The 24743-nt window shown below is 47.0% G+C and overlaps 1 protein-coding gene across 17 annotated transcripts in view; it reads left to right on the top strand.

Annotated features, from left to right (window-relative positions):
• Positions 1-1103: 1103 nt before the first annotated feature.
• The window catches only part of ZNF618 (zinc finger protein 618), a 176918-nt gene continuing 153278 nt past the window's right edge, over positions 1104-24743 (top strand). For 5 of the 17 annotated variants that reach the window (XM_072025363.1, XM_072025360.1, XM_072025361.1 and 2 more), the window contains exon 1: positions 1104-2471. In XM_072025363.1, coding sequence (XP_071881464.1) covers positions 1248-2471 — 1224 coding nt within the window. In that variant the 5' untranslated portion in view covers positions 1104-1247. Of the gene's footprint in view, positions 2472-3205; positions 3341-24743 lie in introns of those variants that run through there. The other 12 variants (XM_072025351.1, XM_072025359.1, XM_072025353.1 and 9 more) reach the window with 4 other exon arrangements.

Below are 24743 nucleotides of genomic sequence, written 5' to 3'. Positions count from 1 at the left end.
ACCAAATGGGAGCAAAGCTGGGTTAGGTTTGACAGGAGTCATGGATTTGTCTTGTGGAGGTGATGATGGCTGGCCTCATCATTGTGAGTTGTGATGGATTTTCTGTAGCTGAAAGTGTTTAAATCAGCACTGGATGTTCAAGGACACAGTTTAAAGGGACATAGTGTAAAACTGGGGAGTTGTAAAGTGTTTCACGGTGCCGTGCTCGAGACAGACCACGGATCTGTCACAGCCATCAAGGCACCGTGTGCTTCTGCCCTCCTCTCTGAAGGTGCTGCTGGGGCTCTGTAGGCACATTGGTGGAGCTGGGCACAGCTGGGACGTGTTGCTTGGTTGAGTGGGTGCAGAAGAGGCTCCAAGCCATGCGGAAGCACGCAGTGACTGCAGTAAATGTTAGACATCACATTACCCAGAGGTGTGAAGATTTTTGCTCTCTACCATCTTTGAGCAGGTTTCCTAAAGTCTCTAGAAGGCATCTCAGCACGGAGGCTTACCACTGAGGAACTGCTCCAAAGGATGCAGCAGCACGGGCTGTGACCAGGCTGTGAAGCAGACTGAACCCCGTGTCCTTCCTTCTTTGGGGGTTTTCTCCAAAATTCTATATTTTGCACCTGAGAGTAGAAAGTCTTAAAGGTTGAGGAACTGCCCTTGGGCAGTCCAGCATCCTAAGCACAGCTGTTTTTTGTTTTGTTTTGTTTCCCCCCCCCCAATCTTCCTCAAAGTTATAACATGCATTGAACATCCTATTTGGCTTCGCGCTTGACCTTGGGGGACTCCTTGCTCCTCTCTACACTGCGCAGGAGGTGACAGAGCCTCACAAGTGCACTTTGCCTCCTTCCTTCCCACATCCCTTCTAAGCTCATTGGAAAAACATCTTCCCTTGCCCAACTTCACCAATTCCCCTGCCCCTTTGTTTTTATTTAGCTCTGTAATTACATTATCTGATTGTACAGCATTTTGGAATGAAATCTGCATGAAAGATATTAAAAAAAATAAATTTCTATTTCGCAATGTCTTTGAAGCTATCTTTAGTCCGGGCAACCAGAATAAAACCAGTGCTTGACTTTTCACAAATTTTCTGCTTCGTGGAGCTCTTGGGAAAGAGGGCTTCATGGGCCGGGGCAGGGAAATCCATGAGTTCGGATTATTTTATTAACACTATTAATAACTATTTTTTGGCAGTGCTTCACAAGGGAGAAAAACACCAGGTATGCACAAGATGTAATTATGTTTATAGTTAATGCTGAATGTTTTCCATGGGAGAAAAAGCGCCATGTTTTTTTTTTTTTTTTCCTTTTTTTTTTTTTTTTTTTTTTTTTTCCCGAGGAAAACAGCAAATTTTGCCGGGCAGCACCAAACGTCGCGAGGACGTGCCGGGGAAGCGCTCTTCTTTCTCAGAGGGCGACGGTGGCGGGATGAGTTTCACACGAGGATGGGGACTTGACGATTATTGTGAGAGACTCCTCAAACAGGGGGTGCCACCACGCTCCCGAGCGCGGGGGCTCCGCGCACAGCGGGCGCTGCCCCCGCCGGCCGCGCTGCGGGGGACGCCGCCCGGGCGAGCGGGCGGCGGGGAGCGGGACCCGCCGCCAGCCCCCTCCCCGCCGCAGGCCCCGCTGCCGGCCCGGCTCTCGCCCCGCGCCGCCCGGGACCCCTCGGCTCTCGCCCCGCCGCGGGCCGCCGGCTCTCCGCCGCCCCCCGGAGCAGCGGCGGCGGCGGTGGCGGCGACGGCGGCGGCCGCGGGGCGCTTCGACGCCGCCGCCGCTCGCCCCGCGGCCCCTCGCCGGCCGCCCCCGGGCCCCGCCGCGCCCCGCAGCCCGGGCCCCGCCGCCCATCGCGGTGGGGCGGCGCGGCGCGGGGCTCGGCGCGGCCGGGGGCGCTTCGCCGGCCCCACGGCGCGGAGCGGCCCCGCGCCCGCCGGGCGGCGGCGGCGGCGGTGGTGCCCGTCGCGGGGCCGGGCCGAGCCGTGCCGGGGCCGCGCGGGGGCGGAGGGCAGCGCGGGGCCGGCCGGCGGCGCGGCGCGGCTCCCGCGCTGGGCCAGACTCAGCCCCTTTCTCCCGCCGCCGCTGGCTGCGAGCGCGCTGCGGCTGGAGCTGCCCCCAGAGCGGCTTCGTGATGGCGGCGGCGGCGGCGGCGGCGGCGCGGGCTCGGCAGCGGGAGGCGCCCGCCCAGCCCTGCGCGCCGCGCCGCTAGCGGCAGCGCCCGTGCCCGCGGCGGCCGCCCCGGCCCATGCCCCCGGGGGGAAGGGGGGCTGCAGCAGCCCGGCGAGCCGCCCACCCGCGCAGCGGGGGCATCGCCCCCACTCGCCGCTCCTGGGAGGGCGGAAAGCAGGCGGCGGCGGCGCCGGCATTGTGCGCGGCGGATCGCAGGCCCCGGCGGCGCGGGGCTCGCCTGCCTCCCGCCCCAGCCCCATGAACCAGCCGGACGGCTCCGCTCCGGCGGCGGCGGCGGCGGCGGCGGCGGGAGCGCAGGTACGCGGCGGCCGGGCGGCGTGTCCCCGGGGGGAGGCGGAGGGAGCGGGGAGGGAGGGCGGCAGCCGCAGCCGCCCCGTCGCGGAGCCCCGCCGGCGGCGCTTTGGCGCAGTGCGCGGGGGGCGCCGCCGGGGCAGCCGGACCCGCGCCGCCGAGGCCCTCCCGGCACGGCCCGGCCCGCGCCCCTCGGACCGGGGCGGAAAACAAAGCGGCGCCCAGCAGCCATGTCGGCGGGGACGAGCCGCCGGCCGCCTCGCCTCGCCTCCGCGGCCCGGCCCCGGCCCCGCGCCCGCTCCCCGGCCCGGCCCGGCTCGGCTCGGCTCGGCCCGGCCCGGCGCCCCCGGCCCCGCGCTCCGGTCCCGTCTTTCTCCCTGCTGGAGCTTTTCCCCCCCCCCCTTTCCCCGCTCCCCTTCTCGATTTTTTTTCTTCTTTCTAATTTTCCTCCCAAACGGTAGTTTTTTTTTTTTTTTTTTTTTTTTTTTTTTTTCCATTAAAACGACGCCACCTAGAGGAGACTATTTTCGTAAATAAAAAAAAAAAAAAAAAAAGAAATTAAAATTGAAAAAAAAAAAAAAAAGAGGAAATATTCAGCTATTTCTTATTTTTAAGAAAGTTGGCGCCGGGCGGGGCGGTGCGGGGCCAGCGGCCGGGGGGGACCCCGGCACCGCCCCGCCCGGCGAAATTTTATTTTTGTCCCTTTGGAAGCAAAGCCGTGCTCGTATGTAAATGAAAATTAAGCTGGAATTTGAATGAATTCAGGTTTTTCTCTCCCCCTAACCTCCCACACCCCCCCCCCTCCGGTTCTCCTGAAGGAAAATAAAGGCTGGAAGCAGCAGAGTGCTGGGGAATCCAACTCGTTCAAGTTGGAGGTGGGCACCTCTGGATTAACTGCAATAAAATGATTAGTTTGGGAAAGTGGGAGAATTGCTGTTACGGAGCAATTAAGAATTGTACTTCATTGTAATTTTGAACTTGCCTACCACAGTGTGCCAGAACGGGCTTTTGCTGCAGTGCTTAAAGTTATTTGTTTCAAATAAGGAGTTTTGCAGGAAAATTAGACCATAGAAAATTTGCTGTGGACACACCCAAATTTTTTTTTTTTTTGTGATTTTGGATTTCATGCAAAACTGCTCTTAAACAATAAGATTCTAAACACGGTCCAGGAAAACACGAGGACAAGCAAAATTAAGAGTCGAATGTCAGTTTTATTTTTGAATTTCTTGGCATTTCTGATGGTTTCTTCTGGCATAATTAAAACATAGTTTCCAGCATTTAATTTCCTACTTCATTTGTAAAGAAAAAATTTCCATAGTAGGTTTTTTTTCCTTCTTTTCTTTTTTTTTTTTTTTTTTAAGCACATGCAGACTGTAACTACTCCAGATACTGTGTATCTTATAAATCTAGTATTTGCACAGGTTTATTATAAGGTCCGCCATGATATTATGAATGTGCATAATTAACAATATTGTGAAAAATTAATTGAAGATTTAGTGATTTTGATTTTTTTTTTTAAACAGTAAATCTGAAGTGGCTTTTCAGGGCTGTGCCATGATATTTTTCACAATTTCAAAATCCTTTTTCTCCTTGACTCTTACTGCAAAGCCTTCCTGGAGTTTGAGATGAATTTTTTTTTTTTTTTAATTTGTTGTCATGTTCAGATTATTTTGCTGTTACGGGGAGCCTGCAAGTTTAGGACTGTGCACAGACTGGTTTGTTATTGTAGGGTTGCCCTTGAATACTGGGGTCTTGGTATTGATCTTTTAAAAATAAATAACAAAAGAGCTCTGAAACATGCATTGTTTCAATAAAAAGCAATATAGGAGAGATGCATGGCCTTTCCACCCAAAAGTGGGGGAGGGAGAGGAAGGGAAAGATTAGGTCAACATTGAATTTTACCAACCTTGACACAGTCTCCTCTCTAAAATGGGGACAAAATAGCAAGATGGCTGGCTCCACAGCTGCAGCAGTTCTTTCTTTTTTTTTTTTTTTTTTTTTTTTTTTTTGAAAAAGGCATTTTTAAATTTTGAACTCAGAAGAGTTCATGGAGCTGCTGGGCACCCACCCTCAAATGTTGAATTGCAACTGGTTAAAAAAATTAAAATTCAATCTGGAATGAATTTTTAAATCTGAATTTCAAACCCATGAAAAGTTTCTTCTGTTTTATTTCATTGTAACTTGATCTTTGTTTGAAATTAGGCAGCACTGGCTGAAAAATTAAAGGTTCTGAGGCTGTTTTTCACCCTGCTCTCCTTATTTTATTTCACATTTTGTGTTTCTTGGGGGGGGGCAGGGGGACAATAAAAAAATTTGCAAAACAGGATAATTCTTTTGGGTGGAGGAGAAAATATTCTGAAATGTCAGCTTCATATTTTTATTTTTATTTTTGTGCTTATTCCCCCCCCGACGAGGACCCACCCTCTTCCTGGATCTTTTTTAGCAAATAATGAAACAAGTACCACGGTTACAGACCTGCAGTAGTGCAGATAGAGTGGGGTGGCACATATGGGCAAAAATTACACACAATGCTCTAAATTGGATTAAACAATCCCGGAGAATATTTTATTCATGGTTTCAGCCAGGAAGCTGTAACGTGCTGGCTTTTCCATATTCTTATATGCCAAGAATTCCCTTCCTTGAGCTGCACCCCAGAACTTTCACTGACTATGATTATACCAAAAGAAACTGTTTAGCTGTAATTTTTTTTTAAGGATTCATACATTTTTTTTCCAAACAGAGAGCTTTTGATGCTGCTTTTTCTCTCCCTCTGTGCTCCCCCCACCATCACCCTGAGATCTGGGGAGAAACCCCGTGGCTGCATTGTAGGATCAGGGGGGTTATGCATTGATGGGTGCTGCATTTAATTATAAATAATGGCATATATTTGGTTTGGGGTCACAAATACCGTGTTTTAGTTTTATCTTTAAAGTTTATCATGGTCTCCTAAAATATCGCTATTGAAATTAGTTTATATCTGCCGTAACCTGTTTTAGTCTGTTGTGAGAATAAGTGAATTGTCTTGAGGTGGTTATTTGGGATGTGCTGTGTGTTGCACGTCTCCTCTGCAGAGATTTGAAATGCAAGGCAATAGTACTCGGTTGCAACTTGTGGGGATGCTGTCATACAGTAGGTGTGCGTACCGCAACCTTTACAATCTTTAACTCTGCGTATATCAGTTTCTTTTAAACAACGGCTTCCATTATATATTCCACTGGTGATGAAAAGCTGCGGTTTAGGTTATAATGGGTTTCTGAATCTAACCTTTCTGTGTGCTGGTGTCCTTCCAGGAGAAGCCTCCTCTTGCTTGAAAAATTTTTCATAATTTTTCATTGCAGTCTGCTTTCAGAGGATTTTTTTTTTTTTCTGGAAAGTTGATCAATATTTATCATTTTAAAAATTGCTGTTGGGCAGCCAGGGAGGGGGAGGGGAGGAAGCAGCGATACCAACGCCGCACTGGTGGCAGGACTGAAACGTGCTTTTGAAAAAGGAAAATTTTGCAAAAAGTACCCAGTCCTCAGCGAGGGATGAAAATAGACACAACATTATTAAAGTAGTAGATAATATTTACACAAGGTCAATATAAAATATTACGATCCTATTCGCATAACTCCAGAATAATTTAAATATATATCACTGCCGTAATGGCACGCGTAGTACAGGTCTGGGTGCAGTCACGTGGCTCTGGTGATGCACGGCCAAGTTTGCAATTATGCAAGTGCGGTAGTGAAATTAGGCTTCCAAAAATCAGAATTTTTAGAAATTTGTATTTTATGTTGGAAACATGACGTAAGGCTTGTGCTGGGAAGGAGTTGGGGTTTGTGCCCTGAGGCCGTTCCATGGGCAGCTTGGGTGTCCTTCAGGTTTGGGAGCAGGCACGGTGTCCATCCACGCAGGGCAGTGGGACAGCCCAGCCCAGTTAACGTCCATCGCCCTGCCTGCGTGTGCGAAGCACGTTGTGTGTACAGAGGGGCTGCTGGATCGCAACTGCACCTGCTGCTGCTGCCCAGGGCACTGCAGGTTACTCTAATTCACCTTCTGATCCCCATCAACAATTATTTGTATGCTAATTGTGCTGGGAGCTTTCAGGAACAGCCTAACGTGCACAGCGTTGGTCCTGCAGTGTGCAGGAACGTGCCTTTTGTGTCGTGGTGCTGGCAGGATGAGGCCCTGGTTGTAAGTGGTGGGAAAAGCGGTGGCAAGAGAGCACCTGGGCATGGGGACTGCAAGTGGCTGGAGGTTGTGGTTTCTCTTTGGTGACGGACACAAGTAAATGCTGCGGGGAGATACTTATTCCTTGTAATTTATCAGTTTCTGAGCTGTTAAAACTACAGCATTATGTATATTTGGAATTGGGCACGTATGGATTCAGTTTGGCCATACTGCATTTTCTAGGGAAGAAGTTTAATTTTAAAGGTCTTTTATGGATTAATTGCTAGTCATCTGCCTCCTTTTTGCTTTTGTTTGGTTCCTTGAATGTCTCTTGATTATTCTGTACTATGTGATGCCAATTTAGTGGTTAACTAGTATGCAAACTACATCTGGACGTGTTGACTTTGCATTAACAATCATTGATTTGTCTGGAGCAAGGGAATAGAAATGAATGATGCTGTTTACCATGGATAGTATATGAAAAATAACCGTTTGCGATGTATCTTTCATCAGTGGCATGCAGCTCTGGTGCAACTTGTCACGGTGGCTCTGCCTCATCAGCAGTCACGTGAGAGCTGAATTTTTAAGCCCTAGCACTTGGAGTGGGAAAGAAACCCAGGAAAGCAACTGCACGTGGTGTATGGTGAAGGTGGTGACTGCATACCCGGTGTGGGAGAGGCTTGGCATGTGGCTCCTGGTCTCCTTGGATAGCTCTTGGGATGGTGGAAGGGGGGTACAGTTGTGGCAGAAAGGGAGGAGAAATAATTTATATATATACACACACACATATATATGGAGCTTTTCAGTTGAACATTATAATCACCAGTGATAAGCGGTGGGTTGAGTTGGTGGGCTGCTTCTGTGACAGCTGAGGGCCTGCAATGCCTGTGGCAGCAGGAGCACGGTTGGCTCCCATCCCTGCCTTGTCTGGCAGATCCCAAGATGTGCCTGCAGTGCATGTTCAGGTGAGTTGCAGGACAGGGGCATGGGCTCCATGCTTTGGTCTTCAGAAGAAGGAAGGGCTGAAGGACTTTCCCAAGGAGTGAGTCCCTTCCCAAGACACATGATGCTGGAGACATCAGACTGTTTATGAAGGTAGGGTTCCTTCCCTTGGTTGATGTTGGATATTTACACCTTGAATCTGTCCTCCTCCTCCAGTCCTGGGCCCTGTCTGCCATGCTGTCCGTAGGACTCTGGTGGTGTGTGAAGTTGATTGTGAGCATTGATCTTCCTTTTGGGCTTGGGTCAGCAGCTTTGGTTCTTTGTTTTCAGAAATTGCTGAAATTGTGTTTGCCAGTTGGGTACCGTAACGATGGATATAGGTAGTCTCCTGTGATGTGGGTATCCTGCACTGACAATACTGAGCGTGTAAATGAATGTGGAGGTGTTGGGCAAGCTGCGTGATGGCTTTGTTGAGTTATTTGGGTTTTCCTTGTTAGAATATTTGTTGCTCCCAAAGTGAGTGGTGTCAAACATGGCAGAAGAAGGAGGTTAATAAGAGAAATGTGTCCTTCGTACTCCTTGAAAGTGTGGCTGAAAAGAAGTTTTTATTCAGAGGTGTATACAGCACTGAGGGTATGAGTGGTGTAGAAGCAACTTGATATCAGCAGATTAGGCTCTGCACCTGTACTTAAACCACTTCTTTTGTGTCAATATAGAAGAGGTTTTATGCTCTACATTTTTTTTTTGACAACTGATAACTCAGGTGTGTAACCCATCTGAATGCTCGTGCTGGCATGCTGGAATCCTTTTCTCCAGCTGGGACATCTCAGTGAGCGGAGTTTGCTTGATGGGAACCCAGGTCCTCCCTGGGGAAGTCAAAGCAGCTGAACCCCTGAGCTTGTGCCTCTACAGGTGTAGAATGATCCAGATGATCCTGGATGAGGTCAGGGCAGAGCTGCAGGCTGGTGATCCCACCAGGCAGAGACCAGACTTGTGGTGATGTGCTGCATCTGGAGAACCTGGAGCCTGTGTGGCTGGTTTGCAGTAAAACTGCAGTGCTGTGGGGCAGCCGTGGCTGTCCCAGTGCTGAGGGCCTGGGGTGAAGGGCACAATGCTTGTCACTGGTGGGACCAGTGTCAAAACACCAATTCTGCTAGGGCAGCTCTTCTCAGGAGTCTTTCTCCTCTGTCATTATTTCTCTAACCTATATTGCCAAGACACTCCTTAACGTGTGCTTTAGAAAGGCTTAGCTGGTGCACTGTACCTGCAAAGATTTAATTACATAGGCAAGGCCTTCCTTGCTTGTAATTTACAGTACTGCTGTTTGTTTCGCATCTATATTTGGCTGTCATAATGTGAAAAATAATGCTGGAAGTAGAAAAGCAGTGACAAGATTTTGTGTATCCTGATGCCGGCTAACAAAGGGAAGATGCCAACATTGGTGTGTGGAGGAGGGTCTTGGGATTGTTGAAGCCTCTGAGGAGCCATCGTGTGTGGAGGGAATCAATACAAGTGTTTATGGTTATGTGTACGGTTATAGTGTCCAAGAGACTTGGTGTAGCGATGGAGGATGGTGAGGCTTGGGTACTGGCCAGGGCTCGGGCTGCAGACACAAGGGGCTCAGTGAACATCAGTATGCTGTGTGCTTTTTAACACTGGGGATGGTATTGCGTGAGGTTCAGCATCTCAGCAAGTGACAGAAGTAAAACCAGGGGTGCTCACCAGGCCTTCCTTCAGCTGCCAGCTGAGCAAGTGCTCCGTGGGCCAGATGCGGTCACGGTCCTGTGCTGGTGCCATGTGGCACCGCCGTGTCCTCACGGCCTTCCTTCATAATGCTTGTTGCAGTTTCATTTTGCTAGGTATATTCTGGCAACAAAAATTTTTTCAAAAGTTAATTTTTTACTCTGTGTGGGTGTAGGTGTCCTTTCCTGTCTGAAAATAACAACAGAAGTAAGTTTTCAGCAGAACTTGGGTTTGCTTGCGTTGAAGGCCCATCATTTAGGTTCTGCTTACAGTATGCGGAGAACAATTTTAATAGAAGTATTTAATTGCTTTAGGCCCATTTATGGAAGTATTAAACCTCGGTGTTCAGAGCTCTGTGGCCAAAGCCAGCAGCTCTGTGGAGAGGAGAGCCCGGCAGGCTGGTGTGGGGGGAGCAGAGCAGGGTGGTGGAAGTGGGGGCACTGGGGCCTTGGGGTGTGTGCCTCTAACCAGGGCTTGGAGGTATGTGTGTTTTGGTGAATTGTCTTTTTTTTTTTTGTGTGCGGCTATTTTAATTACTTGGCTACATGAGGGAAGAAGGAAACTCTACTTCAGCAGATTCATATGATTTCTTATATTTAGACTGCTGGGTGTACTTCGGGAGTAGAGCTGAGATGACCCTGTCAGTCGTGTGTGAACTGCCTCAGTAGAGCTGTACCTCAAAACCCAAGAACAGCCACAGGCTTCTGGGTGTAAATCTGTCACTTGAGGTCTGGTGCTCTTCAGTCTGCAAATCCTGAGCTTTTAGCAGTGTTCGTGATGCTCATAATTTGAGGGTGAAAAGGAAGGGTCATAAAGACAGGATAATTATTTGCTGGAAACAAAATACCTTCTCAGATTTCTGAATGCGTTTTTGAAACCCATGTAGGGAGGCACAGCTGGATTTGGGTCTGGTGTGTAGCAGAGGGGAACTGAAAACCCCACTGAGAGTCAACTAAATTCTTCTGTGCAGTTAGGTGATACTGTCAGCAGGAGCATATGTTGGGACCTTGAGATGCTCAAGCATGTCCTGGGGAAGGTGGTGGTAGCAGTGATGCATGAGATAGGTCAGGACTGATGTTTGGTGTCCTTGGTGCTGCGGCGATAGCGTGACCTGGTGGGATCATCACGGGCCAGCAGGGATGTGGATGAACTCTGCCTGCCAGTAAATGAATGAATAATTTAACAAAACAAAAACTTGTGGGTGTATTTTGACTCTGTGTCATACTTAGATTGTTTTGGGGCATGTGGCTTCTGATATCTGCTCATGGTTAATGCCACCAAGTCATACTACGTATTTATCTGATGGAGGGATATTTTTGCCGCCTTATCTCTCTTTATTGTAAAGGCCTATAAATTCAGCTGGGTGGTGATAACAGCCATTAGAATTAGCGTTTTTCCTTCATCGTGTTTTTTAGGTTATTGCCAGAGAGAAAGCCTTGGAGGGGGACCTGCTTTGACGTGGGCCAGGAGGCAGAGTATGTCCGGAGCAAGTTTGCAGGGTTGGAGTTGCAATGTGCGTGGTTTGGGAGTAGCCATGCGGTTCCCACTTCTGGAAGCGGCATGCAGGTGTCAGAGAGGTGTAGGCATGGGTCCATTGGAGCACCCTGCACTTACTGGAAATAGTCTTGCTGTTCATAAATGAGAAGAAACAACCCCAAGCTGACAAAAACAAAAGGCCTTTTTTCTGAAACCTTGTGTGGATTTAACTTTTTCTTATTTTTTGTAATGTCTTAATTGGTTTATTTGCTAAGAAGTAGATTTACTGAGAATGCTCCATTGCTTTTGGTTTCTAATAATGTTGTGTAGATACCAGTCACACATCGTGAATGTTTGTCTAACTTGCATGTTTGTGCTTTCCTCATTTTACAGAGAACTCTTTGGCCTTCCTATTCCAGCATAAACAGTGCTTGTGATTGTAGTTCATTATGTGATATTTAAAATGTATAAAATGAAATGTTCCTGTCTACCTTAAGCAGACATATGTCTACATTTTACAAATTAACCTAATTAAATATATATGTAGAAATTTATGATATTCAGCTCCTAGCATAAGATATGCAATTAGCATCCATGGAGCCAGGAAGGAATTTTCCATTTGTGTCTTGACTTTTCCTCGTAGAATGTGTTTTTTCTTGTGTGTGTGTTTTTTTCTTTCTTTCTTTCAATGCTTTAATTTTTGTTCAGCTTAGGAATTCACATAGGGACTAGTCCTAAAGGGATTTATGCTTGTGGTTAGATTTCCTCAAAAGGAGCTTTGACTGAAGTCAGTAAAATGGTACCTAAATCCTGCACTCCAGCCTATCCCTGTGAATGTGCAGGACAGAAGGATTTCGTTTTGTTAAGACAATATTATCATGAGCAAAATATCATTCTGGAGGAAAAATGGCACTAGAATATTTACATTTTTCAAGCCTCTTCCTTCCTCCTACCCGAAAATAGAAAAAAAAAATTATCTGTCTCCTCTGGATTTATGTAATTTTCAAGTGTTAGGCCAGCATTGTTTCCAAAACACACAGTCCTTCCACCTTAACTCTCTGTATGGCAAGAGAGCCCTTGCGCAATAAATACAAGGAACATATTCCGTTAATATATGCTCTCATATAGAACTCTTCTGGCACCAGGAATAATACATTTTAGTTTCTTTTCTGCCAAAGTGTGTTTTTTTTTTTTAAGTTGGATCACACTATAATACTTTGTTATATAAATAATCATTTAGTCTATTTTGCATCTCAATAGTTGAATGCATTTTATTCACAAAAAGCCTTTTTTCCCCCATAAACATCCCCACTGTTACCCAAAGGTACTCTTTCCTAGCAAAACCCACAAAGTGAATGACGTTCCCAGCTTAGCTATTTTAATGATCCCACAAACCAAAAAAAGCCGTAGGAAATTTTTCAAAAGCAAACTGCAGAAACATGTTTTTGGGACATCATAACTTTCAGGCTTTTTGTCCAATTATTTTTGTTAGATTTTCCAAGTAGTCATAACAGCAACTGTAAACTCGAAGAATTTGGGACTGTTCTTTCTTTCTGTGGAGAAAGTTTAGGGCTTTTAAATTTGACCTGAAATGGAGCAAAGCTGACTCAAAGAGCATCCCTGAACAAAGCCACGGGGCTGTAGACCCAGCAAACATTCTGGCTCTGTTGCTAATTTCTGTTCGAGAACTATTAATAATTCTGTGCGAGGAAGGTGAGATGTTGGATCATAACCATTTTTCCCCTCTTGGACACCTCTGTGAATTCATCTTCCAGTATTTTCCTTTAACTTTCTGTCCTGCTGTGTTGCAGAGTCTCTATTTCGAGGCCCGATGGAAATTTTGCTTTAAGGCACATCTCCAGACCTTTCTCTTTGCATGAGCTTTCTGCTCCTGCGTTGTATTAGGTTGGTGGTAGATGGTTTCCCTCGCTGTCCCTGTGTTTTTTTTTTTTTAATGCCCTTTGCCTTAGGGGGGAATCCTTTTTATATGTGCTGGTCAGCCTTTAGTTTGTGCTCCTCCATCACCAGATGCTGAGTGGCAGCCAACTAAGTAAATTAGAAGACAGCATTGCAAACTCTTTTAGGTTTTCTTGTAAGCCTACGGCTTTGCCACTGAGCTCTGCAGGGCAGGAACTGTCTTATATCTGTGTCCCGTGTAACTCCAGGTATGGAACGGATGATTTATTAATAATAACTTTGTTTTCCAGTCTGGCAGGTATTGTACAGCTGTTTCCTTCTCACCCCTGCTTCATAGCTCTGTGCTGACCCTTTGGAGGCTCCTCATGTTGCAGCCCCAGCGTGTGCTGCAGGCTCCTGTTAATGTGGATTTTCGGTAGCCTGGTGTTGCTGAGCGCTGAGGCAATGGTTTGTGTAATTGCAGCGTCTGCAATTTATTTAGGCAAATAGGAGCATGAAAAATATTTGCTCTTCCAGTTTTATTTCTGCAGTTGTTTTTGAGGTGGGACCACCAGAACTATGCACAGTGCTATGGATTCAGCGGTATGCGTTGGCACATTCTCTGTTCTTTTGCTAATAATTAGCTGCGTTTCACTTGCCGTGCTGGCCACCATCAAGTGCTGTGCTGACGCTGTTGGAGAAGTACCCTCAGCCGCTCCTCGTCTGCTTTTGTGAATGCTAATGGTTAATTTAGATGCCTTTATTTTGTGTATTCTGTTATAGTTGCTTTTCCCCAGGTGTATTACTTTTCATGTATCCATGTTGAATTTCATTCCCTTTTGTCACCTGCTCTCCTGCTTCATAAGATCTTTCTGCTGCTTGTCATGGTCCCCCTTGGCTTTGGATGGCCTCAACAATGTCTTCTGTCCACGGTCTTGGTTACCTCGTTCTCCTCATCCCTTTCTCCACATCTCACTTGGTGCGCTGACCAGGCGTCTGTCTGGTCCCCACTGTGATATCGAACTATTCCTGCCCTTTATTTTCTGTCTTATTTGTTAGGCGATCAGAACATTTCTTGCTTTATCCCGTGCATATGACAGCATTGTGAGTGCACTCAGTGTAAGAGCCTTCGTAGAGGAAACTTGGCAAAGACCTGGCAATTCGGGTACGTTGCATCGCGCACTCATCCTTTCTATTTGCTCATCAACACTTTCCGGACACCCTGATAGTTTTGTGAGTTGTGACTGCAAAGCTGTGTTGACTCCTGGTGTATCCTTTTTCTCTGTGTGAAGACAGATTTTGTTTCTAATTAACTGTACTAATTCTAAAACCAAGTTCTGCAGTTTGTAGTTCTTTGGATTTAGCCTTTGACCCTTCTAAAACAGTGCAGTTTTAGAACTGCACTATTCTAAACCTATTTTGTGGGTTTTAGGTATTGAGGCTGATACGAGTGATTTTGTGGTACTAGCTAATTTTAATAGCTCAGTGCCTTTTAGACTTTTTGTTGGATACTGTCTGGCTCTGTTTTTTATTATGCTGATAATTTTTTTAGGCAGGTCTACATCTTTTTCCAGTGACCCTACAGTTTCAGGCAGATACTCTTGATCACTCCTGATGAAGGAAGGGTCCAGAAGGGGAATTTCTGAGCCCTTTCACATGCAAGCACTGGTGCAGAGAAGTTGAATTTTTATACTGTGGTTTTATCTTTCTTCAGTGCTTGATTTATACCAGACTCTGACTTCTGGTGCTTATGTGTTTGATTTTATTTATTTATTTATTTATGTAAAATTAGTTTTTATTCCTTTAGCGACCTGTTTATCTCTCTATTTTTTTTTTCCTTTCGGATTGGATTCTTATGGCTTTGAATTTAGATTCATCGAGTTTACATTCTTCCTTGAGTGTGTCTTTCTGTTCCTAATGGCCTTTTTCACTCTGCTCTTTAACTGTGCTTATTTTTTAAGAAGCCCCTTTGACAGTGATAGCCATCTTCTCCAAGTTCTCCACCTCACCCTTTTAACTGCTCCATTGATCTCTCTTTTAACACATTCTCCCATTTAAGTACCCTTTTCTGTAGTTGAATCGGAGTGTAATGGACTTTGTGGTGCAGCTTTTGTGTTCCCAAGAGTTCTGGATTTGGAGCACGGGTGCAGGGCGGCAGAGCTGAGCTTGGTGGCTGCTTCTGGGTCAGGTTTTGGGGGGATAGGAGCAGCGGGACACCCGGTGGCCTCCTGCTGGTCTTCGAGAATGACGGAGCAGGGCTCATGGACTTGTATCTCCTGACTCGCATTTAAGGACACGATGTGGGGAGAGGTCAGATGTGGCCTCCAGAGCATCAACGCTGCATCAAACCAGGTTTCGCATTTGCTGGCCTCTGGGATTAACTGGGTTCTGCCGTTCCCGTCATTGTATTTCCTGCCCTTGTAAAGACCCGCAGCCTTCTGGTGTTCTTTGACGTGCCCAAGGTGCTGTCACCATCCTTCGATGCTCAGTGGTGCTGGAGCTGTACCTGCCTCTCGTGGGCGCACTGTGGTCCCTACAGGTGCTCTGCCACCAGTCCCTACAGGTGCTCTGCCACCAGTTGGTGGCTGTGCACGCTCCTCAGCCAGCACGCCCAACTCGGCTTGCCGACCGAACTTGGGCACAGATGGTAGTGCGCTGACTGCTGTTTCCTACCTGAATTTTAGAAATATCTGTAATGCTTTTCAGGGATGCAGTATGCTTATGACCTCATCAATAGAAAATGCTTTACTTGAACTGGGCATTCTCCTGCGCTTGTTGATTTTGTCAGGCTGTAGTTTAAATAGTCCTGTATGTGCCGGCATCTGTTTTCATTTTGGTTTTGTTGAAGTCCGGCTTTCCTGCAGGAGCTCCATCTCCTTTGGAGTAAGCCTTCCTTTAGCTCATGCCTTCGGACCCTCTGAAGCCACCTGGACCCATAATTGGGTCCTCAGAATTTCAGAAGAGGGCACCACATTGGTCCTGGGTTTTACTTTTTCCCAGTTTGTTTTGCTTCTAGGATCCGTTGTCTTCTGTGTCATTCATGTGCACTTTTCAGCCCCTGCTGTGAAACTAGAGCCATGTTCTGGTTTGGGGCTTGCTCTGAAGCCAGGCCCCAGCTTGCTGTGCACAGGGCCCTGCTCTCCCCTCTCATGCTGCCCCTCCAGCGAGCTCGCTGGGCTTGCCAGGAGAGACTGGGGAGAATTAAAATAAGGGAAAAAAAGGAATAATAAAAGGAAGAGATGACAGTTATCCTCGAGTTAGAAGTTATCAAGCGCAGAAAATTGATAAAGGAAGTTAAAAACACAAGGGAAAAAATCTGTAACTGTCACTGCAAAGAACAGTAAGAAAGTATTTATATTAGGAACAAAAGAAATTCTAATAATGGTTTGTGTAGACTTATCACGACTGCGGAGAGGTAAAACGCATAATAAAGCAGAAAAACTAGACATGTTTAATAAATATTGCTGTTCCCTATTTGTAAAGAAGAGGTGTGATGTATTCATAGTCCATGTGCAGAAGAGGTCTGCCATTGTTAACAGGGAGGGTGTTGAGCAGAGGCTGGGAAGTGGAAGAAGCATTTTCCAGCCGGCACGTACAGATGGTGCTCACGGGGGAGTCCTACAGGGGATGGATGGCTGCTGGGTTTCTTTATTTTTTTTTTCTTTTTCCCTTTTGGGCATTCTGAGAACATTCCAGAAAAATTGGCAGATGCTGTTGCTCTACCACCTGAGCCCAACATCAGTCTGGGGATGATGGAGCAAAGGAGCACATGAGGGAAGCATTGAGAAAGAAGCAATGGGAGTAGCAAACCACTTGAGCTCATTCTTTGGCAGAAGTGGTGGAGGGACATATCGTGTGCTGAGCTGGCGAAGTGTTTTGGTGTTGGGCAGCATTTGGCTCCATCAGCTGCTCGTGGCATCACGCTCATGTGAAGCTGGTGCCCCGATGGCACGGTGCTGCCTGCCCTGTGGGTCTGGAGCCAGAGGCACACTAGGGCCAATCTGAGGAGCTTTGGTGCGGTCAGTTGTAGGATTTGTGCACTGGGAGATACGATCTCGAGGGGGTGCCTTAGGAATGGGGAAAATAGAGAAGGAGCAGAGATCCCAAAGCAGGCTTTAGGGTGGGAAAGGGACAATTGCTGCAGCAGAGGCAATGACACCACATCTGTGGGAAAGGGGTAATGCAAACCACGGGTGTGCAGAGCAAGGGAGCTATGTGAAAACCACTATTCTGTCTTTTCCTTTTGCTTGTGCGTTAATGCAATATCCCTATTTTCAGTTCTCATTTTTTTTTAAGAGATGTTGAAAAGTTGGAGAAGACACAGACTGTGTGGCTGGAGTGAAGCAATTCAGGGAGCCAAGGAAATAGTCATTGGTATTTGTTCTGAAATGTTTTGGGACATGCACAGTATTTTGGGAAATTCTCTCTGGCAATAAGATTAAAAAAAAAAAATCACTTGTTGATTTTTATCTTTGTAGAGCCAGTTCTCCATGGATTTTAAAAATAAATAAAAAATAAAAGGCAGGTACCAAAGAGCTCTTCATTTTAGCAGACCATGAAGCAAGGAACAATACCTGGAAGCTGAATGCAAACATTCAAATGACAAAATGAAGACGCAAAAATATTTTTAAGAGTAGGAGGTGGAAATTTTGAACAGCAGGGGAGATCAGCCATTAGAGCAAACTACCAAGGGAAAATGTGGACGCTGCATATCTTGATGCTTTTGCTTATTCTCTGCATCTATGGAATATGTGTTTCAGAGTTTTCTGGCAGAGCTTAGCAGTTAAGCAGGAGAGAATTGCTGTTATGTTATAAAGAATGGCTATTCTGTGGTTTAAACAAAGGATCTCGCTCTCTGTCTCTCTCTTTTGGTGTCCTGTTTCCCAGTGTCCAGCAGCAGATGGTTGGGGAAGGATTATAAGGAACAGAGAAAATATTGAGTGAGCCTTTAATATACTCTCACTTCTGTCGAATAATGGTGTAGGGACTTACCAAGCCAGAGCCTTAGTCTGAACCCCTGTCATTAGTGAGATGAACTCAATTGCCATTCCCTGCTCACATTCACCATGGCGCTTAGAAAGGCTCCTGCTCCCCAAATTGTGCTACCTGCATGTGTCCTCCTGTGTGGGAGTCGTGGCTCACGCAGCCTGGGTATTTCTGAGGCATTTGTGAGTCTCTCCAAACAAAAGATGGATGTTTATTCCCACTCTGCTGCCCTGACCTGTTTTTCCCAGCTGGAATTATTAGTGAAAAGCAGCATGGATTTGTAGTTTGCTTAGGTGAACCCCAAATTACACCTACATCCAAACCCTGCAGGATGCACCAGAGCTTCCTGGTAGTTTTGCTGGGCCGGTGTCAGACCATGGCATGTGCATACACACAGGCACCCCCCAGCCAAAGCCGGTGCACGAAGCCAAAGTGCTTGCAACTGTTTTTCCCCCCTAGTAGAGATATAACTAATGAAATTCATTGGTAATCTCCTGTAACACTGAGCACAAAAGGCTATTTGTTTACTTTTTCAGGCAGGAAATGATAATGAATAAGGTAGTTAGGGAACACATGGGACTCAGTCATTAATAATCTGCTTAATATTCCTAATGCAAAAACGATAGGCAGAGCAGTGGAGAGAAGTGTGCCTAAAGCGCTGCATAAGCATACAGATTTGCCTGAGAGCGCCTCATGCACTGGAGGAGGCTTCGTTCCCTCGTCCAGATAGGAGGGAAATGTATGGCAGAAGAAATGGGAGGTATTTACAAACTGTTGTAGAGATCAGAGAGGAAATTTCCCCTGGTTAACTCTGAAATCAGGCAAAAAGCAGCAACTGTGCTGAGGTGGCTAAGTGAAGATGTAAACAGTATTAGAAGCAGTAAGCAGTAGGCTTTTAAAGAGTATAAACAGTCTGGTAAGGATGAGGATAGGAAGATCTATTAAAATAAGCAGAAGGCAGTTAAAAGGATAATTAGGAAGGCGAAAAGAAATAGAGAAGATTTAATTGCTAAGAATATTTTGACTTCAAAGGGTTCCTTAGATATATTCAGAGCAGACGGAAGCTGGCAGAGGAAACTTGTCCACTGAAGATGGTGATAGCAATTGGAGGAAGAAGATACGGGAACAGCCTATTTGCAAATGAGCTGTTTAATGCCTTTGGTATAGGTGATAGGCAAACTGGGTCCAGTATTGAGGGATTTTTGAAACAGCAAGGAGGCCATGACTTGCTGCAGCTGAGCAAACCAAGCTACCAGGACGACTATGAGAAGTTCCCATGACTGTTCCCACATCGCCCGATTGAGGAATTTAGAAGAATATTGTTGCCAGCAGCTGGCTTCATGGACGGGATCTACGTGACTGCTAATCACAAGGGGGTTGTTTTCTTGCAGGTGGGGTTGTTTTCTTGCAGTTGTTTGTCTGAGTGCTTTTGACCAATAATCTTGTGTGAGACACTATCCGCCCCTGTTAAGTTTGCTATAAAAGTCAGGCTATTCGGGTAATAAAGGGAGAGCATGATCTGACCACACTAGTGTCTGTCATGGTTTCGGCCGTTCTTCCTGCAACAGTCCAGGACCCGATTTGTGTCACGTGCTGGGAAGTCCATGATCTGAGGGAGTGGCAAAATGCTGGGGCATGCTCATTTTGTGGGGATTGTGTTTTTAAGCTAAGAGGTACGTGCAACTTGCCGCCAAGCATGGAGTCTCCTTGCAAAACAAACATAAACATACCTTGTTGCTCCACACACCTGCTGAGCATAGAGGTGACCTTGAGCCACAGGCAATTTTGAAGGATTAGATTTTTCTTACGACCTTTACAACCATCGGAGACGTATTTGTGCGCGTGTATGCATATATTTGTATGCATACTGTGTGTGTATACATCTATATTGCACAGAAGCACGAGGCTTGTCATCTGGGAGCGGACGTTTGTAGCAAAAACGGCAGTTTTTTGTATATATGTGTTTGGTGTGTACTCCATTTCCAAAATCCCCCCTTTCTAAGCTCAGTGGACATTTGAATAAAAAAAGGTAAGGCCACAAACAAAATGAATTCTGGCTGGAAGCTCTCAAGTTTTGCGCATAAAAATCTGGAGACAAATTACGCTGTAACTCTGTAAGGTCACTAGTTTTTCTTTTTTACAGTCTACAGAAGGGGCTTGGAAGCTTTGATCAAAGTTGCTTTTTCTCAGCAAGCCGCCCTTGCAGTAGAGCTGGAGTGTTACAAACTCCTTTGTGTGTGTAATTAAAAGCCGACATCTATCTTGATATCATGCTGGCGGTTAATGTTTCGTTTAGGAAAATGGGTTGACTTGAACACGCTGGGAGAGTTGGTGATTCTTCTGCTTGCTGGAGCAGGAGCAGACGGATCTGAGGGCTCCTCTTTGCCTGCCCTGGTGAGTGGGTGTAATGGCTTGCTCTGATTTAGAGAGCAGGATTAGCAGTTCCAGAAGATCTCGTTATATTTTGTCATACGTGTTTATTAGGATGGAGTCCATGTGGTGTTGTGCTAGGTAAGTTGTCACAGCCTGTCTCAGTGAAGCTGTCTCAGCGATGGGCGCCTCCTGTTGGGTCTGTCCCTGCCGCCGGCTGCTCGAAGACATTTCTGGTGGATCTGCGGAGTCCAGGATTTGAATTCCTGCTTTTCACCCAGCTGCCGCTATAATCTGAATTTCAACAAATCTGGGAGGAAACGAGCAATATTTCAAGCGGCTGCAGTGCGCAGGTCTTCAGTTATATTCCTGGGGTGCTGTGGTTACATGGGCAATGCCTCACCAATAGACCGAGTTTCCATGTCAGCGCGCGTCGGGTGGCTGGGTGTCACATCTTGACTGGAGGGCGGAATTTGTCTTGTCGGGAATGTGACCAAATCCATTGTTCGTGCATTATGGCTTGTCCCTTAAAACATTACAACATTTACGCAGAGTGTTTCAGACTCGCAGCATTGCCTGTGTGTGTTTAGCCAGCTCCATCTGCTTGAATGAGGTGTCCAGCTGTGCGCGGCTTTGCTGCTGCTCGCTGCACAAGCTACGCTCCTTGTCCTTGTCCTGGAGAAGACCTTGTGCCTGCCAGTCGCTGTTCCCTTGCACAACCTTCCTTCCTTTTCAGGCACTGGAGCAAGTTCCTTCCATGGCATGAGGGAGCTGGTGGGCTGGGGGAGCGGCGGTGGCTCCGTGAATTCGCACCTCAGGGCTCGGGTGTAACCAGCAGATAAATAGCCGGCCCATTTCGGGAGGGCAGTTTCTTTAGCAGGATGGTGTTCTTTAAGCTGATACAATTTTAATGGAGTGGGGAAATGTCCTAAATATCAAATGCTTAAGTTTTCAGATAGGATTTGAGAGGTTTCCTCTTGAACGTTATTAGTCCAGATAAGAAGTTACAGTCTTGTGGGTAAAAGAGCTCCTCATACAGAGAAAGAGCTTAGCATTGATACTTGGCAAGTTCCAACAGGCCCAGAGTGGATGTTTTTCATGTGCCCACACTGTTTTAATAATAAACCATTTTATTTTCACCTGCATTAAGTGCTAATGAGACCAGGGTGTTATTTGGGCTGAATGGGAAATAAAGCAAGACAAGAGCACGCCAGATCTGTCATCATGTTCTGCTTCCCTTTTTTCCTCAAATCTGATACCCTTCAACATTGTTTCATTCAACCAAATTACGATCAGAGGAAAATAGTAATTTAATTCAAGGGGAGAAAAGTTAAATTAAAGTCAAAAACCAATATATGGAAGAAATTTGTGCAGAAGAAATGTAGATCTTGAGGAAAAGCTTTAGTAATTCAGCAGATGTTATCAGCAGCAAAGGAGGATGTGTGTTGTAGTGGAGAAGAAAAGAAGGACTACAGAGTCCTGGAGCCGTCAGCCCAAAGAGATGAACAGCAGAGATCCCGGACTGTTGTGGAGGGAAGGGTTCGCTATCTAGCAGTGGTTACTGCAGCAAGCCTCGCTTCTGCTGGAGCTGGCACCGTGGCTGTTTTCAAATCGCAGCCGGCTTTGGAGAGGAAAGTGAACATATTGCCTGCAGCAGAGGACCTGTGCTTGTTCCAGCTTCTCTGAGTGTTTATGTGGTGCAAACACAGTATCAGCAACTTGCCTGGATGGTGGATGAGAGGACCTTGCAAGTAGTGAGCAGATCTGAAGAGGACATGCAAGTAACTGACCTCGAGTCCCTTATGTAGATTGTTAGACCAAGGTTTGCCTAGTAGTAAAATCAGAAATACATGCAGTCTGTATAATGAAAACTTGACATTTTGGCAGACCTGGTCTTGAGTTCCTTTTCTGTCCTGCATCAATCCCAATAGCTAGCCAGCTTGCTGTCTTCCCCCCCAGAACTGACTGCTGCAGCCAGCGGGCACTGGCTGTCAGCTGCTCTCTGGGAGCAGAAGGAGCAAGCAGGAGGTGATGGTTTTCACCTGACACAGAGGCTTAGGTTGGAACAAGAGCAAACCAGAAGATGTGCCTCTGGTATAGCAGCGCAGTCATTAAGCAGTGGGATGAAGTGGCAGAGCTTGTTGAGTAGCTTTGCTTGGATGTGTCAGACTCTGCTTCCTTCTTGTCAACGGCCCACGTTCACTACATGGAAAGAGAAAAATGTGAACAAAACCTAGAGGAAGTTTCAGATGCTGTGACCTGCCTCTGTTCTTCCTCATGGAAGATAATTGAGAGAGGAGGCTTGAAAACGAGATTGTGTCTGTTGTCAAGACTGCGCGAGCTTCTTTCCTCGTTTCCCAAGGGAGTGCATCCTTGGTGTTATGGAGCCCGAAATGTGCCGTGAAGGGGCACCTTCTGCATGCCATCAGTTGGATGGGGAAGGTCTCATCAAGCATACCAGGATGCTTCTCCTGATAATAGCAGCAGCAGGGGACTTTGAGGCTGTTCTTACTAAGGTGCAGTGTGGTTGGGAGGCTCTATTCCTGTTCACAGAGCCCAAGGAAGTCAGTGTGGTTCAGCGAGACACGAAAGCTCTGTGCCTTGGATCAGCCCAGACCCATCCCTGTGGCACCATGGCCATGGGCTGGGACCAGGAACAGGGCCCTTTTGCAGGACCAGTGGGGGAAGAATGTTTCTGTGGGGTAAATTTGTTGTAAGCACCTTTCTCAAACTGTGCACAGACTCAGATCTGAGGTTGTTCTAATAAAACCCAGATCGCACCCAAAACTACTGGTCCCAGTCTATGCGGTGAGATCCCATCAGCGTGTTCAGACAGGATGGATTTCCATGAACTTGCAGGATTTTGCTGCTTAAATGTCTTCAGTTGCTGCCTGTGACAATACCGATGGGTGGAGACTTGCTATACAGTCTGGGTGGTGGCTCAGCATTGGAAGTTGAGACAGTGACAAGAAAATAAGGAGGAAGTAGGAGATCTTGAGTCGAAGAACAAAGGTGATGCCACAGTGGGGGACTTGGTAGGACAACCACCGCAGTGCTGTGGAGTGAGGGGCCTCAGGGCTGGCACGGGTAGGAGAAAAGAGAACATTCTTGGAGGAGGTGGGAGAAAACCAGGGGTGAGATGGTGTGCAATGATAAATGATGATAAATTTAATATTTTGGGGTTCAGAAGTGTCGATGGAAGTCACTGATTTGACTGTCATTCAAAGGAAATGCAAAACTAAAATCTCTCCACAGTGCTGACACCTCTTCTCTCTCCCCACACACGCTGTGGTGAGGAACATCCCTTCCATCAGCCCAAATGCAAATGAAGGGGAAAGGAACGAGATGACTTCAAAGAGTCTCTTAAGTGCAGTGCCTTTGAGATTGTCACATTGGTGCGAGTGTCTGAAGCAACATCACTTTGGGATGCAGGAAGCCACGCTGGGATGTCCAGGCGCATCCCTGGAGCTCGGTTTCTGCAGAGGACAGGTAGTGGTGGAGCGTTCTGCCTAGAGGATTGGAGTCACCATGGGTGAGACCAAGGTGCCACAGAAGGTGCTCTCTGGAAATTGCTCCAGGTGTTCTCTGTTCTGTTCTTGATGCATCTTCCAACAGTCCTTTGCCTCAAAGACATTTCACTTGAGGGCTTGCTGGTTTTGATCCTTCCCTGTTGCTGGATTTGTAGTGAAATGTTATTTCTGAAAATAAGATGTTCTGTTTCTAGAGATTAATTTGTTTCCTTTTTCTTAGGCTGTTCTTCCATGAAAGGATTGCTGGTAGCCTGTAAAGGCTGGATAACGTAGTTTTCAGTAAAATTCTCATTTCAGCAAGCTTTCAGTAATTGACCTGTTTGCATCAACCATTGCAAAAGCAAGTGCAAGACTAACTGTGCTGTGCCACATATTTTTGCACAGTTGTGTTAGCAATTCCTGGCCTCCTGCGAACAGCTGGTGCATCCTCTGGAGATCCTCCTGCCATACTCCTGGCTCCGCGCTTGTGTCTTTTGGCATCAGGCGGCAGGACCGTGGCTTTGGCCGGCGCTCCAGCCTCGCTCCATCCTTGGCTGCTGCTACTCGAGCGGCGTAACAACGTGGTGTCAAGCTACCTGATCCAACCCATTGAATCTCTGGCCTGGCGTACCTCTGTGGCTGCCTGCTGCGTTCACATCCAGAAGCATTCGGGATTTCCTTTAAAAATAGTTGAGGGCTAGAAGTGCACTTTTAATGAGAAATACTTTCCAAGTGCAAGTTGAAGGCAGACCAACACGTTACAGTCTCCTTGAGTTTGTCAGCGGTGTTACCGACTAACTCGAGGAGGTGTGAACTCCCTTAGCCCTCATTTAGTGGATGTTAATGACACTGCTAGTCATCCCGTGGGGAGGACGAGTGGGTGGCAGCAGAGCCTGCAAGCTGGGGTAGGGAGCCCAGCCAGGAGCTCACTGTTGGCAGGAGATGGAGGTGCTGGTCCTGTGCCTCCTGTCCATGCTCTGCTGCTGCTTCACTCGTGGGCTAGTGTTTGTTGGAGCCTTCTGTGCATTGATTTATCTCCCCAACCGTGGAAAAGAACATAAAAACCTGTGAAGGCTAGGAAGAGGCAGGGCTTTCTGCCAGCTTGGTGACTAAGCTGGCTTACAGAGGGGAGCAGTGAGGGGGGAGGCAGAGGAAGGATGGGAGGAGGAAGGCACCCTCTGTACTGTGAGACCAGTTTGGTCAC

The sequence above is a fragment of the Anas platyrhynchos genome, chromosome 18, assembly GCF_047663525.1.
Source record: "Anas platyrhynchos isolate ZD024472 breed Pekin duck chromosome 18, IASCAAS_PekinDuck_T2T, whole genome shotgun sequence".
In the NCBI taxonomy this organism is placed as follows: domain Eukaryota; kingdom Metazoa; phylum Chordata; class Aves; order Anseriformes; family Anatidae; genus Anas; species Anas platyrhynchos.
This window is presented reverse-complemented; position numbering and strand designations above follow the sequence as displayed.